The 18608-nt window shown below is 42.4% G+C and overlaps 1 protein-coding gene across 6 annotated transcripts in view; it reads left to right on the top strand.

Moving 5' to 3' along the window:
- MACF1 (microtubule actin crosslinking factor 1) overlaps positions 1–18608 on the top strand; it is a 384222-nt gene that overhangs the window by 86559 nt on the left and 279055 nt on the right. For 2 of the 6 annotated variants that reach the window (XM_077962819.1, XM_077962813.1), the window contains exon 1: positions 15204–15795. The exons of 3 other annotated variants lie outside the window; for them this stretch is intronic. In XM_077962819.1, coding sequence (XP_077818945.1) covers positions 15687–15795 — 109 coding nt within the window. In that variant the 5' untranslated portion in view covers positions 15204–15686. Of the gene's footprint in view, positions 1–15203; positions 15796–18608 lie in introns of those variants that run through there. One more of the 6 variants, XM_077962804.1, reaches the window with a different exon arrangement.

Below are 18608 nucleotides of genomic sequence, written 5' to 3'. Positions count from 1 at the left end.
ATTGATTGAGATGGAGTCTTACCCTGTCACTCAAGCTGGAGTGCAACCTCTGCCTCCCAGGTTCAAGCGATTCTCCTGCCACAGCCTCCCGAGTAGCTGGGATTACAGGCGTGTGCCACCACGCCCGGCTAATTTTGTATTTTTAGTAGAGGTGAGTTTCACCATGTTGGCCAGGCTGGTCTTGAATTCCTGAGCTTAGGTGATCCACCCACTTCAGCCTCCCAAAGTACTAGGATTACAGGTCCATGCCACCACGCCCAGTTAATTTTGTATTTTTAGTAGAGGTGGGGTTTCACCATGTTGGCCAGGCTGGTCTCAAAGTCTTGAGCTCAGGCGATCCACCCACTTTGGCTTCCCAAAGTGTTAGGATTACAGGCGTGAGCCACTGTGCCCGGCCCATTGTCAGATTTCATTTAATATCCCTGTTTTCACTGAGGCACCTGGCTCCTGACCTCACACGGGCCTGAAGACTTTCAACCGATCTTGCTTTTAACCTTACTCTGCAGCATGCCTCCTCCTACCAAGGCTTCAGAGGTTCCAGGTGCTTCCAATTTTTGAGCCTTTCTGAGGTTCTGCAGCACAATTTACCTTGTTTCTTATTGTTGCCCATTTCCTGCAGGCACTTAGCAGAGAGAGAGAAAGCTGACATTTAAGTTTTCTACCATTTGTTTATCCACACTCCAGTGTATCAAACTTTTGTTGCTATTTCTTATTCTTATTTTCTGTGGGTTTGTGCCATTTTAATTCTCTTACTGTCACTTTTCTGAGGTTTCTGAAAGGGAGCTAAATGTGCTTATTAAATTTGTGATGGACACCCTAAAGTTGGCAGAAGTTAATCTTCCCAATTTACTTACCTCTCTCTGAGCCTCCCCAAATCCCAACCCAAATACACAAACCCTGTGATTCATTCTAGTGTCACTTGTACTTTCTTTTTTTCATTCTCTTCCTCATGCTATCTCTCCTCCTGGAGTGTTTACTCTTCCTATTTCAGACTGTTGAAATCCTACACATTCTTCTAGTCCCAGGTTATATTTCTTATCTATGGAAGCCTTTTTTTGACTTCCCCAACAGGAAATGACCGTTTCATTGACTGAATTTCTGAAGTTCCATTCACTGAGTTCTTATAGTCTTGCCCTCCTCATGACACAGCCTGTACTGCTTTATGTTAAGATTATCTGTATACATATTTCTTCAGTTAGATTGTAAGCTTTTAAAGGATAGTAGCTTAAGACTGGCTTTGTAACTTTTTTGTTATGGATAACAATCAACATAGTACCTAGGCAACTAAATATTTCACAGAACCACAGAATTTTAGAGCTGGAAAAGAATTTAGAGTTCTAGAATGTCAATTCATTTTATGAATGAGTAAACAGATCCAGTGTAATGATCCTGAAGTCATTTAATAAGCCAAGAACAGAACTGGACCTATAATCGTCTCTAGTTCTGTAATGTCTAAATGCATGATAAAATCTGATTGTGCTTATTCAGATGTTCTGGTTTATCAAAGGTTATCCAGAGAGCACTTTTTGTTTCATTCTTGTTGAAAATTTTTGTAAATATCTTTTTGATTTTAGTAATTAGGTATGCCATAGGTAATTTCTTTTCTCTCTCCTTCCCTGCCTCTCTTCTTTCTCTCTTTCTTGTTCCCTCCTCTCCCCTCTCTTCCTTTCTCTTTTCCTTTTCTTTCTCCTTTTCTTTGTGTTTTATTTATTTATTTTTTATTTTCGTTTATTTATTTTTGGACAGATCTTGCTTTGTCACCCAGGTTGAAGTGTAGTGGCGTGAGTAGCTGGGACTACAGGTGTGCATCCCCACACCCAGCTAACTTTTTGTATTTTTTCATAACAACAGAGTTTTGCCATTTTGCCCAAGGTGGTCTCGAACTCCTGGGCTCAAGAAATCTGCCCTCTCAGCCTCCCAAAGTACTGGGATTACAGGCATGAGCCACTGCCTTGTGCTGTTTCTCTTTTTCTCTTTCTTTCTTTCTCTCCCTCTTTTTGATAAAAATCAGGATCTTGAATATTCTGGATTTTGTCAAAAACTAAGCTGGAGGCGGTATGGTGGCCTGTAATTCCAGCACTTTGGGAGGCTGATGCGGGTGGATCACTTGAGGCCAGGAGTTCGAGACTGGCTTGGCCAACATGGCAGAACCCCAGCTCTACTAAAAATACAAAAATTAGCCGAGCGTGGTGGTATGCCTGTAATCCCAGCTGCTTGGGAGGCTGAGGCACGAGAATCGCTTGAACCTGGGAGGTGAAGTTTGCAGTGAGCTGAGATTGCACCACTGCACTCCAGCCTGGGTAACAGAGTGAGAGTCTGTCTCAAAAAAAAAAAAAACAAAAACAAAAAACAAAGAAAACCAAAAAACCAAAACAACAACAACAAAAACTGAGCTGGATAATAGTTTTCTTCCCAGGCATATATGAGCATCAGAGACCCAAGGATTACAGGTAGGGAAAAAATTTAGGCAACTGTATTGAAGGTGCTCTGATTTTAAGAAAATTTTAAAAAGTCACAGGATATGATGTATTTGGGGTGATTCTTTTTTTTTTTTTTTTTTTGACAGTTTATCAGGGATTATTATTGCTTAAGATAGCTTTGAAGTAAATTGTCTGTGTCAAAGACCTTCCTCCACTTCTCTCACTTATCTAGCTCTTGGCAGCTATTTCCAGAATGTTTGCACTAACTCCATAGATTCATGTCTGAAGGATTAGATACTCCAGGAACATCTACTTGGAGAAAGTTTAACTACAACTGTTGTCCATTTTTCGTTTAATGTGCCAGTCACTAATCAAAAAACCAGATGCTGTCATTTTCCTCATCCACTACTTGGGGCACCTAAGGGTGGATGGACAGATACTTAAGAGGCTGCCTCCTCCATCTGAGATTGGGCTTTTCATCAGGGCTGTGCCGCACAGTGTGATGCTGTGTGATAGCAGATGGCTCTGCTTCATGCCCATTACTTTTTGTTTTATCCAAAGTAGAAGCTGTGGTCCCCGGATTTTAGAGAGTAAGGGTTTATCATACTCATTGGCTTTTCTGCCTTTGCCCGTTTCTGCATTGCCACCTGGCTGCCATTAGAGGGAATTCATTACAACTCTGAGTCCCTGCAGGGAGCTGAGAGGAACTATCCTTGTGTTCGGGATGGGACATGTGTTCTTAAAACTGGGCCAGGCATGGTGGCTCCCAGCACTTTGGGAGGCCGAAGCAGGTGGATCACTTGAGTCCAGGAGTTTGAGACCAGCCTGGCCAACATGGTGAAACTCCGTTTATATTAAAAATACAAAAATTAGCTGGGTGTGGTGGTGTATGCCTGTAATTCCAGCTACTCAGGAGGCTGAGGCACAATAATTGCTTGAACCTGGGAAGTGGAGGCTGCAGTGAGCCGATATCTCACCACTGCACACCAGCCTGGGCGACAGAGCAAAACTCTGTCTCAAAAACAGAAAAAAAACAAAAAACTTAAAACGGTTACCCAGATCTCCTTTTATGACTTGTTCAGTCAGAGGCAGCTGGGAGGATGCACGCTGGGGAAGCATTACTCACCAGGCACACACAGTGGCCCTGACTGCTGGCAAGTAGTCTGGGCTGTGTTAAGAGTGAGTCACCTCGGGGAATGGAAAAATTGCAAGGTACTGAGGGTAGGAGTTGTGTGCCAGTGACTGCTCCTTCTCTGTCTGCTATTTTCTCTATAAGGACTCATCACAAAACCATAAATACTGGCGATCCTGTTGAGGCAGTTGAAGCCAACCAACTTTATGGTGATAATGTTTCCCATGAAAGGAATGAGCTGACTGGACATAGCATTGTTGCCTTCTATGTTACAGGTGTATATAGATTTTGATACAAGCTTGTACTTGTATAATGAAAGTTCCATATGTGAGAATTTTATTAGAATAAAAGCAACACAGGGTTTTCTTTGTTGTTTAAACTCAGTCTTCTGTGTCTATCTATCTTTGTCCAGTAGGGGTCACTGAGGGTTAGGCTGTCAATAAGAGAAACTCACTAATCTAATGATAGATGAGCCGGATTCCTTGTCTGTTGTGACATCTTTGTACATTCAGTACTATCTTTTTTTTTTTTTTTTTTTTTAATATATATTAGAGCAGAAACAAAAGGCATGAACTTGTATTAAGAACTTTATGGGCGAAGCACAGTGGCTCATGTCTGTAACCCCTGCACTTTGGGAGGCTGAGGTGGATGGATATCATCTGAGGTCAGGAGTTCGAGACCAGCCTGGCCAACATGGTGAAACCCTGTCTCTACCAAAAATGCAAAAAATTAGACAGGCGTGGTGGTGCACACCTGTAATCCCAGCTACTTGGGAGGCTGAGGCAGGAGATTCGCTTGAACCCGGGAGGCAGAGGTTGCAGTGAACCAAGATTACGCCATTGCACTCTAATCTGGGCAACAAGAGTGAAATTCCGTCTCCAAAAAAAAAAAAAAATATATATATATATATATATATATATATATATATATATATATATTTCTGGACAAAAATAACAATCCTGAGCAAGATTCTGGAATAGTGCCCATAGACATGGCTTCTTTTCTTCATATCATTTTTTTCTCTATTTCTTTAAGATGTTGGCTACCAGAGTTTCCTGGAAAAAGCTTACTAGATAGATACTATTTTACTGGGGAAAAGGGTCGAAATTCCAGAGACAGGGATTACTTAAAATGGTAATATGGCTGTTGAGTTGACTAGATATTCTTGTCCTTTCCCTTTTTGAAGCAATGCTGTTGAAGCCTAATTTGATTTAGTCATTGAGCTGGTTGGTGTCTTAGAGCTGTTCAATACCACGCATGTTACTTTCACTTACCTTCTTGCGTTCACCACTGAAGATGACTTGATGCCCTGCTAGGAGGCAGATTCTCTTGTATAGTAATCATAATAAAAAGAGTTGGCATTAATGAGTCGATGTTTAATGCTTTCTAAATAGTTAATGCTTACTGTGTGCCAAATATATTATGCATTTTCTCACTTAATCCTCACTATAACACTGTGAAGAGGTAATTTTATTATCCCCATTTGACACGAAATAACTATGGATTAAAGAGATTAAGTAATTCATTTAGAGATATACAACTAGAGATTGTGAAATTAGAATTTGAATATAGGTTTGGCTCACAAATTATATTTACAGCCCTGGTCAGAGAGAGAGAGAGAGAGAGAGAGAGAGAGAGAGAGAGAGAGAGAGGCACTTGGGTTTAAGAGTGAGTTTTCTGTTTTCTTTTTTTTTTGAGACAGAGTTTCATTTTTGTTGCCCAGGCTGGGGTGCAATGGCGTGATCTCAGCTCACTGCAACCTCCGCCTTCTGGGTTCAGGTGATTCTCTTGCCTCAGCCTCTCAAGTAGCTGGGATTACAGGCATGCCCGGGGAATTCTGTATTTTTAATAGAGATGGGGTTTCACCATATTGGTCAGGCTGCTCTCAAACTCCTGACCTCAGGTGATCCACTCACCTCATCCTCCCAAAGTGCTGGGATTACAGGCGTGAGCCACCGCACCTGGACAAGAGTGAGTTTTCTAAGTGCTGTACTGGAACATCTCTCACTTTATTTTCTGCCCCTCCTCCTTAGTGTTACTTTCCCTTTTCTTTCTTAAGGGTAAGACCTTCAATTGCTGAGCTTGATAAGAAGGCCATCTAGAGTTTAGATGCTGGGCAGAATCCGTATCTGGAGGGATTTCCAGAAGTGGAATTTCTTTTCTTTTCTTTTTTTTTTTTTTTTTTTTTGAGACAGAGTCTTGTTCTGTTTCCCAGGCTGGAGTACAGTGGTGCGATCTTGGCTCACTACAGCCTCCACCTCCCGGACTCAAGAGATTCTTCTGACTCAGCCTCCCAGGTAGCTGGGACTATAGGCACATGCCATCATACCCGGCTAATTGTTGTATTTTTTAGTAGAGATTGGTGGCCAGGCTGGTCTTGAACTCCTGACCTTAGGTGATCCACCCACCTCAGCCTCTTAATGTGCTGGGATTACAGGCGTGAGCCACCACACCCAGCCAAAAGTGGAATTCCTTTCTCCCTGCCCTGCCCTCCCCTCCCCTCTCTATTGTCTTTCTCTGCTGTCTAGGCTAGAGTGCAGTGGTGTGATCATAGCTCACTGTGGCCTGAAATTCCTGGGCTGGAGTAATTCTCCTGCGTCAGCCTCCCAAGTAGCTAGAACTACAGGTGTGTAACCACTGTGCCTGACTCAGTGTTATTATGTTTTGGAGAGATGGGGTCTTGCTATGTTGCCCAGAGTGGTCTTGAACTCCTGTCCTCAGGCAGTCCTCCTGCCTCAGCTTCTCAAAGCACTGGGATTACAGGGGTGAGCCACTGCTCCCAGCCAAGCAGTGTAATTTCTGAATTAATAAACTAGCTTCCTTCCAGCTCCAAGAAAAAGCAAAACTTGTGTTCTTGGAGACATTTTTTTCTTTTAAATTCCCAGGTAGATTTGGAAGTTCACTGTTAAATGTGGTTCGACACCCTTGTTAGTGTATGTTACCTACTGGGTCTCTCTAGAAGAGCATTTTGAGTTATTTCTGCCGTAAGATGAATGGTTTTCCAGGCACTTGTTCTCGGTTGTATGTTTTTATGGTCAAAAAGGATGCATTACCAGAAGAAATGTTTATATTTTGGGAGTATTCATAATTTATTGGGCCCAGTTTTGCCCTTTCTGGTATGCCCCCCACTTCTTGCTCTTAAGCAGTTCTCAGATCCTCTTGTTCATTTATTAGTTTATTTGCTCATTCCACAAACAGTTATTTAGTGACTAAGATTTTATAAAGGAGAGCAGACATTTATCTAACTTCAAAAACAGTCTAGTGAGGGATTAACAGTATGTGCTCAGCTGTATTAAAAAGCACAAAGTGCTAAACTTGAGAGAAACAGAAAAAGTATAATAAAAGCTCAAGGGAGGGAGAAGTTTACTTCTCACTGGGATGGAGGGAGGGACTGGAGATAATTCTCTGGAAGTACTGGATTTAAGCTGGTCTATAGAAACAGGATTTTAATATCCGGAGATGGTAAGGAAAAATATGCCAGGATAATGAGGGAAATATTGTGAAGCCAGAGAGTTTTGGATTTAATTTGCTGATAGGGAGAAATGTAAAGTTTTACATGTGAAAGTTTTACAAGTGAAGTTATAAATAAACATTTATTAAGCATTTAAAATGTGCCAGTCATTATGGTGAATGAGGACAGGGTTGATAAACTGGAGACTGAGATTAGACAGATTAGGTAATTTAGGTGAGGTAAGTTATCAGTTGCCAAGGTTTTGTACAGTCTGAGCAGTATTCATAGTCTTTGTGGTCAGATGTAGTTTGTTTGCTGCTCCTCCAAATAATGACAATTATAACCAGTAATTATTGAGCACATATTGAGCACCTGAAACACATTAACTCATTCATCCTTACAACTCTGAGACAGGTGCTATCATTATCATCATTTTACAGATGAGGAAATTGACATTCCATGAAGTTAAGTAACTTGCCCAAAGATGCTAAATATGATGTATACATAGTAGTCTGGATTTAAACCAGGCAGACTAGGCTTATAATTCCCATGCTACTATAATACTCATGGCATCTAGGTTTACAAAGCAGTAAATGTGGAGATTTTCCTTACTTTGTTGTATTCAGTGACACTTGTGTATGTAGAATGTTCTTTGTAGACATTTTGGGCCTTTGCAAGTTGTCTCAATACCACATTGCCAAACCTTAGAGGCAGAGTCATGGATGTCTCCTAATTAAGTTATCTGAAGCCCACATCCTCTGCCTGTCTTCAGTTAGATGCCTAGTGTACTCATGGGAGGGGACAGATGACAAGAGTTTCAGGGCCAGGCTTTGATGTCTGCATCATGCCATTTCCAGAAACCCAAGGTTTTCAGTCCTATCAGTTATGTGCTATTCCCTCTACCAAATTTATAATCTTAGGTATATTTGTTGTATTTTTAAAAAGCCTTCTCTCTTTGTAAGCATTATTTTTCTAGATTTTGTTTTTTTATTTATGGTGTAACTTAAATTTTTAGTCTGAATCTGCTAAAGTTATGATGCTTGTGGATATCAATTATTTTGAGACCAAGTAAATCTCAATGACATTTGAATAAAACGTCTAGCGTACCTTTGCACAGGCTGTTTTTGCTTGCAAACATTAAAGTAATTCTGGGATGTTGCCTTGTGTTGAGATTTCTTGTGGGTAACAGTTAGGGGAGACCATCCCAAATTCCTGTGGGTAATCCCGAAGAGGGGCAGATCTAAAATCTTAATGAAGTTCTTAGTCTGTCTTCTACAAGGCTTCTTTCATGGTTTGGGGCCTTGCCCGTTGGCTGTTTGTAAGGGATATCCTGGGGGGTGCTAAATGTGACTTTAAAAGGACTGTTCTTTGTATAATAAATGATCTCTTAAAAAGAAAACTAGTCACGCCCTCCTGCCAGCCTCTAACCACTTCCTATAAATGACAGCACACAGATCTATCTTAGTTTCACTACGTGAAAAATTATTTTATTTTCATGAAAGCAGTTCTCCTCTGCTTCTGTCCTCCTTCCATCATACATATTATACACACACTCACACACACACACAAGCTGCAAATAGGCAAACTTTTTACCTGTCATATCAAGGTATAACATGCCATGTTTTGATGATCTTATGAGAATAAATTACTTTGGTTATCTTTCATTGTCTTCTCTAATAATAAAGGTAGGTTCAGAACATATCTTGGTATTTGAGTGCTTTGGATTTTTTCCCCCAAATTTCCTAGGTGTTTTTGAATGGCACAAACATGGTATATGATTTTCTAATTACTGGTGCCAGAAGCTCTTATAACAGCTTTATAATGGCTTCAGGTAGCAAATAGGGCAGAGAAATGGCTTTCACTTTGGGAAATGAAAATATGGTGAAGGTATTTGTAAGACTGAAAAGATGGTTGTGGTGGCTTATGCCTGTAATCCCAGCACTTTGGGAGGCAGAGGCGGGAGGGTCGCTCTTAAGGCCAGGAGTTTGAGACTAGCCTGGTCTACATAGTGAGACCCCATCTTCAAAAAAAATTAAAAAATTATGGCCAGCATGGTGGTGCATGTTTATAGTCCCAGCTCCTCGGGAGGCTAAACCAGGAGGATCACTTGAGCCTAGGAGTTCAAGGCTGTAGTGAGCTATGATCACACCACTGCATTCTGGCCTGGGCGACAGCGCGAGACCCTGTTTCGAAAAACATGGTTGAGAAATGGTGGACAGATGCCAAGTGAAGTGGCTCACGTCTATAATCCCTTCACTTTGGTAGGCCGAGGCAGGCAGATCACTTGAGCCCAGGAGTTCGAGACCAGCCTGGGAAACATGGCAAAACCCCATCTCTGCAAAAAACACAAAAATTAGCCAGACGTGGTGGCACGTGCCTGTAGTCCCAGCTACTCGGGAGGCAGAGGTGGGAGGATCACTTGAGCCCGGTAGTTTGAGGCTGCAGCAAGCTATGATTGTGCCACTGCATTCCAGCTTGGACTACAGAGTAAGACCCTGTCTCAAGAAATGGTGATAGAAATAGCACTAGCAGGCTGGGTGCGGTGGCTCATGCCTGTAATCCCAGCACTTTGGGAGGCTGAGGCGGGTGGATCACTTGAAGTCAGGAGTTGGAGACCAGCCTGACCAACATGGCGAAACTCTGACTCTACTAAAAATACAAAAATTAGCTGGGTGTGGCATGGTGGCACACACCTGTAGTCACAGCTATTGGGGAGGCTGAGGCAGGAGAATTGCTTGAACCAGGGAGGTAGAGGTTGCAAAGATCGGAGCATCACTGTCGCCAGCCTAGGCGACAGAGCGAGACTCTGTCTTAAGACAAAAATAAAAATAAAAAGGAAGAAACAGCACTAGCAATTAATATATTCTGTTGTTGAGATTCTTTTCTTAAAGCCAGGTGGAACTATTGTATAAATAAGTCTTGTAAAGAGGAAGTATAAACACCTCAAGTTGCTTAACCTAAAGTTAGTGTACTTATTTTGACAGATTTTTTTTTTTTTTTGAGATGGAGTCTCGCCCTGTCGCCCAGGCTGGAGTGCAGTGGCATTATCTCGGCTCACTGCAAGCTCCGCCTCCTGGGTTCACGCCATTCTCCTGTCTCAGCCTCCCGAGTAGCTGGACTATAGGTGCTCGCCACCATGCCTGGCTGATGTTTTGTATTTTTAGTGGAGACGGGGTTTCACCATGTTAGCCAGGATGGTCTCGATCTCCTGACCTTGTGATCCACCCGCCTTGGCCTCCCAAAGTGCTGGGATTATAGGCGTGAGCCACCGCGCCTGGCCTATTTTGACAGAATTTTTTAGGAAAGGGATAAAATATATTGATTTGGAATCAGGCATATAAAAGTTCAGACATGGGCCAGGCACAGTGGCTCACGCCTGTAATCCCAACACTTTGGGAGGCCAAGGCAGGAGGATTGCTTGATTCCATGAGTTTGAGACCAACCTGGGCTGTAACAGTAAGATTCTGTCTCTACAGAAAAAAAAGAAAGAGAAAGAGAGAAAGAGCTCAGATGTCAGCTCATCTTCTTTCTTGGATGACCTTGGCAAAATAACTTGAATTTCTGGAGCCTCACGTGCTTGATTTATAAAATGGAGTAATAATAAATAGTTCCCAGGGATATTGCAGGGATCAAATGAAATAACAGATGTAAAGATGCTTTATAGTAGATGCTTAATAAATTTTAGTTTCCCTTCCTAGCAAGTCCACCTTCTTTGACCATCACAGCCCAGGAGCTTCTTCACTTCTCCACAGCAAGGGATGTGTTATAGTCATCTTGGTGTCCATAGTATCTGGCACAATGATCTGCATCTTTTAATGGAATGAATGAAGTGCTCTGTTTCAGAAGAGATGGAGCTCAAGCTTAGTCTCCACTGGACTACATCATCAATTTTTCCTTTCTAGTTCTTATTCCCTTCAGCAAACACTATTACATTTCACATGTCAAGAAGAATTCTCTATTGACCCTACATTACTCTCTCTGCTCCCCTTTACAGCTAAGTTCCTTGAAAGAGTTATTTTTCCCTGTCCCTGATTCTTCTCCTCCCATTCATTAGTTCTTGAATTGCTCCAGTCAGGCTTTTTCTCTACCATGCCATCAAAACTGCCCTTGTTAGAGTCACCAGTGACCACCTCCACATTGCTAAATTCAATGGTCAATTCTCAATCCTCAACTTGACATATTAATAGCTCTTACATGGTTAATTTTTACTTTTTAGAACACTTTCACCTCTCTTCTGGGACAGTTTACTCTTTTGGTTCTCCCTCTAATACACTGAATCCTCTTTTTTAGCCCCTTTTTGTTGTTCTTCCTCTTCCCTAGCTAATGTTGAAAGGTTTCCAGGACTTAGTCCTTGAACTTGATCTTTTCTCTATGTTTACGCCCTGAATGATGCCATCTAGTCTCCTGGCTCTAAAATTCCAGCCTGGGCCAGGCACGGTGGCTCACACCTGTAATCCCAGCACTTTGGGAGGCCGAGGCGGGTGGATCGCCTGAGATCGGGGGTTTGAGACCAGCCTGCCCAACATGGCAAAACCGTGTCTCTACTAAAAATACAAAAATTAGCCGGGCATGATGGTGGGCACCTGTAATCCCAGCTACTTGGGAGGCTGAGGCAGGAGAATCACTTGAACCCGGTAGGTGGAGGTTGCAGTGAGCCAAGATAGTGCCACTGCACTGTAGTCTGGGTGACAGAGCTAGACTCCCTCTCAGAGGGGGGAAAAATCCAGGCTGGGTCTCTCCCTGAACTCTAGATTCATATATTCAATTGTCTATTCAAAGTTCCACTTGAGGGGTGGGCATGGTGGCTCAAGCCTGTAATCCCAGCACTTTAGGAGACCAAGGAAGGAGGATCACATGAGGCCAGGAGTTTGAGACCAGCCTGGGCAACATGGCGAAACCCGGGTCTTTAGGCATTTCAAACCTAATATATTCAAAAGGACATTTCTACCCTGTTCCCCAAAAAACAAACAACCACAGCCACCAATGAACCACAACCCTCTGCATCTCTGGTACCAATCTTCCCCATCTCAGGAAATAGCAGTCTGTCCTTTCAACCTTTCAATTTCTCAGGCCAACACTTTGGAGTTATTTTTTATTCTTTCCCTGCTCATTCCACAACCAATGTACAAGCAAATCCAGATGATTCCTTCTTTGTAATTATTACAGAATTTGAACACATTTTACCAACTCTGTTGCTGCATTCTGGCTCCACCCATCATTTTGTAGCCACCAATTTTCACTTGAATTATTATACTGGCATTATAGCTGGTTTCCTTGTACTCACTCTTATCTCACAGTAGTATGATCTCAACATAGGAACAAGAGCGATCCTTTTTTTGTTGTTGTTGTTGTTGTTGTTTTTTGAGATGGAATCTTGCTCTGTCGCCCAGGCTGGAGTGGCGCGATCTTGGCTCACTCCAACCTCCACCTCCCGGATTCAAGTGATTCTCCTGCCCCAGCCTCCTGAGTAGCTGGGACTACAGGCGCGTGCCACCATGCTTATTTTTTGTATTTTTAGTAGAGACATGGTTTCACTGTGTTAGTCAGAATGGTCTCAATCTCTTGACCTCACGATCCACCCGCCTCGGCCTCCCAAAGTGCTGGGATTACAGGCGTGATTGACTGTGCCCGGCTGAGCAATCCTTTTAAAACCTAAGTTAAATCATGTTACTATCTCACACAAAGCCCTCCAATGGCTTCCCGTTTCACCTAGAATAAAAGCCAAAGGTTTTACAATGATCTGTGCAACCATAGGTGATCTGAACTCGTCTCTGGCCTCCTCTCCTGATACTCTTTCCTTTCATCTTTCAGGTCCAGCCATTCTAGGTTCTTTGGTGTTCCCTGAACATAACAAACATACTTCTGCCTCAGGGACTTTGCACTTGTTCTTCTTTGGCTTATCCATTCTCAAGATAGCCATGTGACTTGTTTGCTCATATTTATCTGCTCAGATGTCACCTTATTAGAAGAGCCTTCTCTGACCATCATATATATATATATATATAAAAGCGTAAACTTGACCGGGTGCAGTGGCTCATGCGTGTAATCCCAGCACTTTGGGAGGCCAAGGCAGTTGGATCACGAGGTCAGGAGTTCGAGACCAGCCTGCCCAATACGGTGAAACCCCGTCTCTACTGAAAATACAAAAATTAGCTAGGTGTGGTGGTACGTGCCTGTAGTCACAGCTGCTCGGGAGACTGAGGGAGGAGAATCACTTGAACCCAGGAGGTGGATGTTGCAGTGAGCCGAGATCACACCACTGCACTCCAGCCTGGGCAACAGAGCAAGACTCTGTCTCAAAAAAAAAAAAAAAAGTAAACTTTCCCCTATTGACATTGACTCTCCATCTCCTCTTCGTCTCCTTTAGTATTCTCCATAGCATTTATGTGACAAGCTATGTATTTACCTGTTTATATTTCTTTTCTATCTTCTCCTACTAGTATGTAAGTTCTATCAGAGCAAGGTCTTTGTTTTGTTTACTACTATTGTTTCTGGTACCTGGAACATGACCTGGCACATAGTATGAAGTAAATATTTGATGAGTGAAATGTGGGTTAGCACAAAATTGTAGATGATCTTATTGCCAGAGTTAAAAGTTCCCATTGTATTAGTGCGCCCATCAAAGGCCCTTTATTATTTTTCTGGGTAGTAGATTATTCACATCTAAAACTCTTTCCTTGTGCCTCAACAAGCTCTAAGAAAAAGCAAAAGGAAAATAAATAAATAAAGATTTCACATAGAAAAAAAATAAAACCCTTCGCTACTATTGGAAAAAAATAAACGACATATATAAAGCAATTTTCATTTTTTAAAGCTTGTGAGACTATAGCATCTTTATATCATAGTGTAATAGGTACTCTATAAATAAATAAACAGGGTCTCACTTTGTCTCAAATAAAAAGGCTGGAGTGCAGTGGCATGATCATGGCTTGCTGCACCCTTGATTCCTGGGCTCAAGCCATCTTCCCACCTCAGCCTCCCCAGTAGCTGGGACTATACACACATGCCACCACATCTGGCTAAATTTTAAAAATTTTTTGTAGAAATGGGGTCCCACTGTGTTACCCAGTCTGCTCCTGAACTCCTGGGCTCAAGTGATCTTCCTGCCTCAGCCTCCTGAAATGCAGGGATTACAAGCATGAGCCACTGCATCTGGCCTGATTTAGTCAGTTTGGACAAATGTATACAGTCATGGAACCACCCCCACAATCAACATAAGGAACTTTTCCATCATCCCCTATAGTTCTTTCGTGATCCTTTTAGTCAATTTCCTTCCCTCGCTCTCAGCCTCTTCAATTTCTAGTTGTATAGTTTTGCTTTTCTAGAAAGTTATATAAATGGAATCACATGGCATGTAGCCTTTTGTGTTTGGCTTTTTTCATGTAGCATAATAGTTTTGAGAATCGTCTGTGTTGTTGTATGTATCAGTAGTTTTGTTCTATTTTATTGCAGAATATGTAGTCCGTTATATGGATGTACAATTTGTTTATACGTTTACCAGTTGATGGACATTTAGGTTGTTTCTAGTTTTTTATATTATGAATAATGCTGCTGTAAACATTCATATACAGGTCTTTGTGCGGACATACGTTTCTGTTTCTCTTGGATAGATACCTAGGAGTGAGATTGCTGGGACCTCTGGTCTAAGGCAGGGCACAGTGGCACACGCCTGTAATCCCAGCACCTTTGGAGGCCTCTGAGGCGAGATGATTGCTTGAGGTCAGGAGTTTGAGACCAGGCTGGCCAACATGGTGAAACCCCATCTCTACTAAAAATACAAAAATTAGCTGGGTGTGGTGGCATGCGCCTGTAATCCCAGCTACTCAGGAGGCTGAGGCAGGAGAATTGCTTCAACCTGGGAGGCAGAGGTTGCAGTGAACCAAGATCGTGCCTTCCGAAGTGCTGGGATTACAGGCGTGAACCACCACACCCAGCCAGATGGATTTTTTTAACCCTTGAAAAGTACTGCCTAAATGAGCAGTTTGCTCTCCTTGCTGATCTTCATCACATCTAGGTGTCAGGTCTGCTTCATGGGAGCTTGCCCTGTGTGTATCCTCCCCGGACTGATGTTCAGGCCCCTTGCTTCTCCTCCCGGGTTGTGGGTGTATGGAGGGGTTGCCGTCTGACAACTCCAGGATACTTGTAGTGCTCATACATCCTCTTGTACTTTGCTTCCTCCCCGCAAGAGGTTCCCTAGTGCTTCTGTGACTTTTTTCTTCTGGCTACATCCTGAAGTCTGGCCTTCCAGGCGGGTTGGGAATGGAAAGTTAAGTGTGACGTCCTCTGACACCCTCCCTTCTTGTAGAAGGGTCTGAGGTTTGTTTATTTAAGCTGAGCAGAGGATGCCAAAGATAGCGGTTTGAGTCAGCTTGACACTGACTTAGGCGCTCCTTTTCACTCTCCTTGTTCCTTCTTCCCTTTCCCCTCCCCCACTGGCCAGTTGTTTCCTGGGCTTTGTCTGAGCTACACTGTACAGTTTTAGTCCCAGTCTACTAGTGCCTGCTGAAAAACAGTCAGAGGCGAGATGGAGGAGAAGCTGCCAGGAAGTTTCTGACACCACTAAGCTCCGGCCTCTGCCTCTGTGCTGATAGTACAGGACAGCAGTAACCTCAGGAGAAAGGCATCCAGAGGCCTGCGCTGAGCTTGTGGCTAACTCAAGGGAGGAGAAAGGACGGGCCTGGAAATGCCCTTCTTAGATTCATCTTATTTACCACCAACCATCTTTATTTTGACTCACGTTCTTGGAGTTGCTGGTGTTCTATACTGGAAGAGGCATACCAGAGGTAGAGCAGGTAACTAACTGGTATCCAGTTATTCTTTAAATCTACTGTGGGACTTTTGAGGGTGGGGTGAATGACAGAGGTCTTCCCAGTTGCTTTCCTTAAAGGGCCAGTACGTCTTTCAGCTGGGGAGCTGTCAGACTTAAGTGTGTGTGTGTGAGTATAATGAAGAAGCTGGTCTGCCCTGGGGCCACTTTGGGATAGAGGGGGTGCTCTTTACAGTGAGTCTGTCTGGAGAGTGCTAGTTAGATGAGGTGATGACTGGGCCCGAAACTGAAGGGAAGTGGCTACTATGCTGACTTAGTCTTTCGTCGGAGAACTGAGCTTTTTCTTTACTTTCTCAATCTCAGAGTGGTTTATTGGACCCTTGTTTTTAACTGAAAACATACAGTAACTCTGTACCCTCCTCCAGGTATGTATTTGGGTTGGAGAAGTTTCTGTTAACTTGGTGTGTTTTGGGGTGAGAAAAGGCAGAGGAGGAAGGGTCAGTCAGCGGAAGGGGTCAGTCCTTGCCAAGGGGCATCCTGGAACACTGGGTGTCTGTGTTCTCTTTGATATCATTGATACTATTCCTACACAGTTTGGCTGTGTGTATGCGAATTATCTTGTTCAATGCAAGGAAGTTAATAATCCCTCTCTTTCCTAGGGAATCAGGCTTTGATAATTAAAAATTGGTTGTTTTTTTTTTTTTTTTTTTTTTTGTAATGGCACCAGAGCCCTCATTCTTCCCATATTGCTATTAGTTATATTCTGTTGACTTCTAAACACTCAGAGCAGGGATCAGCCCTGAGTTTGGCTAATTCTGAGTCTCCATAGTTGAGGATTCATATGGTCTAACTTTTACTGGAGTATACCCTTGGGTCTCATTGCCTTCAGTACTCTCATTGTGATGGGCTCACTACCTTCAAACTAAGGTATGTAGACACTTTTTATAGTGTATCTTACAAGTCAAGGTGGAGGTTTGATGGCTTATTATTTAGCTTTCTATTAAAAGTTCACAAACGCCTGACAGAATTAGAATTAGATTAAGTCATTCCCCAGTGTCCTTTCCAGTAAGTCCCAGAAAAGCTTTTGACTAAATATTCAGATCCTAGTGTGCGTCTATATCAGCAAAAACAAAGACAGACATTTTAGAAGTATGTTTGATTGTGTGGTGGTGTTTTTAAAAAAGCCACCTCAAAGTGGCTTTCCTGTATTTGAACTTAGAAAGAAAGAGATAGGCAGGCTTAAGTTGTTTGGTCCTATTTACTATTTCACATGTAATGAGAAAATAAATATAATATCATTTAGGTGGAGGCTGCTGCTTTTCTTTCCTTGTGCATTATGGTAATGTCATTTCTAAACATTAAATAACTAATAATTAGTTGTTAATATTTTTAAAGTTTATCTTCAGTATAGGACTTTTATGGAACTTAAGAGCTATCACTCTGCATTTTAAGTGAGTTCTTTTTTATGTTTAGAAATATTAATTTTACAAACAGCCATAAAGTAATTGAAATAAAAAGATACATTGTAAAAGGTTTTTATTTCTATGAAACAACTTTGATTCTAATACCAAATAGATATATTGGAAATGTGCTTTGTTCGCTTTATCTGTAAAATGAGAGATGTCTTTTTTCAATTGGAGACTATGGATTCCAAATCTTCCGTGGAGTTTCTTAGGAGATTCTGTACCCATTTTATTATAATTGCAATTTTAAGATGCATTTCATTTATTTAAAAATAATATGTACACTCTAAGTACTTGCCAGTTGGACATCACAGAATAAAGTTGTTCCACCATCTCTGTGTATATATTAGTACTATTAGTAAATGTACCCTTGATTAAAAACACGAAGATTGTTTCTTCTGATCTAGCCTTTTTTTTTTTTTAATTGGAATTACGTACACTATTGCAGAGCAAATTATAGAACATAGGTCCTGTGCCTAATAATAGTAATAATAATGATTCAGGCAAAGCTCAGTTGTATGAGCTCAGGTGTTAACTGAACATAATAGTGAAGTGGGTAACTCATCTCTAGGTAGTAATATTGTAGTACTGGTTTAGTGTGTGTACCAGAAGTTTCTGTTCTTTTGTCTCACTTTTCTTTTTTTTTTTTTTTTTTTTTTGAGACGGAGTCTCACGCTGTTGCCCAGGCTGGAGTACTGTGGCACGATCTCGGCTCACTGCAAGCTCCGCCTCCCGGGTTCCCGCCATTCTCCTGCCTCAGCCTCCTGAGTAGCTGGGACTACAGGCGCCCGCCACCACGCCCGGCTAAGTTTTTGTATTTTTAGTAGAGACGGGGTTTCACTGTGGTCTCGATCTCCTGACCTTGTGATCCGCCCGCCTCGGCCTCCCAAAGTGCTGGGATTACAGGCTTGAGCCACCGCGCCCGGCCTTGTCTCACTTTTCTATTTGTGTTTACATATTATGAAGAATGTTCATAGTTTTGTTTTGTTTTTTTCTTTCTTTCTTTTTTGGAGACGGAGTTTTGCTCTTGTTGCCCAGACTGGAGTGCAGTGGTGCGCAATACTGGCTCATCGCAAGCTCCGCCTCCCGGGTTCAAGTGATTCTCCTGCCTCAGCCTCCCAAGTAGCTGGGAATACAGGCATGTGCCACCACAGCCGGCTAATTTTGTATTTTTAGTAGAGACGGAGTTTCTCCATGTTGGTCAGGCTCATCTCGAACTCCTGACCTCAGGTGATCCCCCACCTTGGCCTCCCAAAGTGCTGGGATTACAGGTGTGAGCCACTGCACCTGGCCAAAGAATGTTCATAGTTTTAAATACTGAAGGTAACTGGCTTTGAAACAAATATTTGTGCTGTTCTTTCAGGCTCTCGTCTCA

The sequence above is a fragment of the Macaca mulatta genome, chromosome 1 (assembly GCF_049350105.2).
Source record: "Macaca mulatta isolate MMU2019108-1 chromosome 1, T2T-MMU8v2.0, whole genome shotgun sequence".
NCBI classification, from domain to species: Eukaryota; Metazoa; Chordata; class Mammalia; order Primates; family Cercopithecidae; genus Macaca; species Macaca mulatta.
Note: the sequence above shows the minus strand (reverse complement) of the source record. Positions and strands in the feature narration are given on the sequence as shown.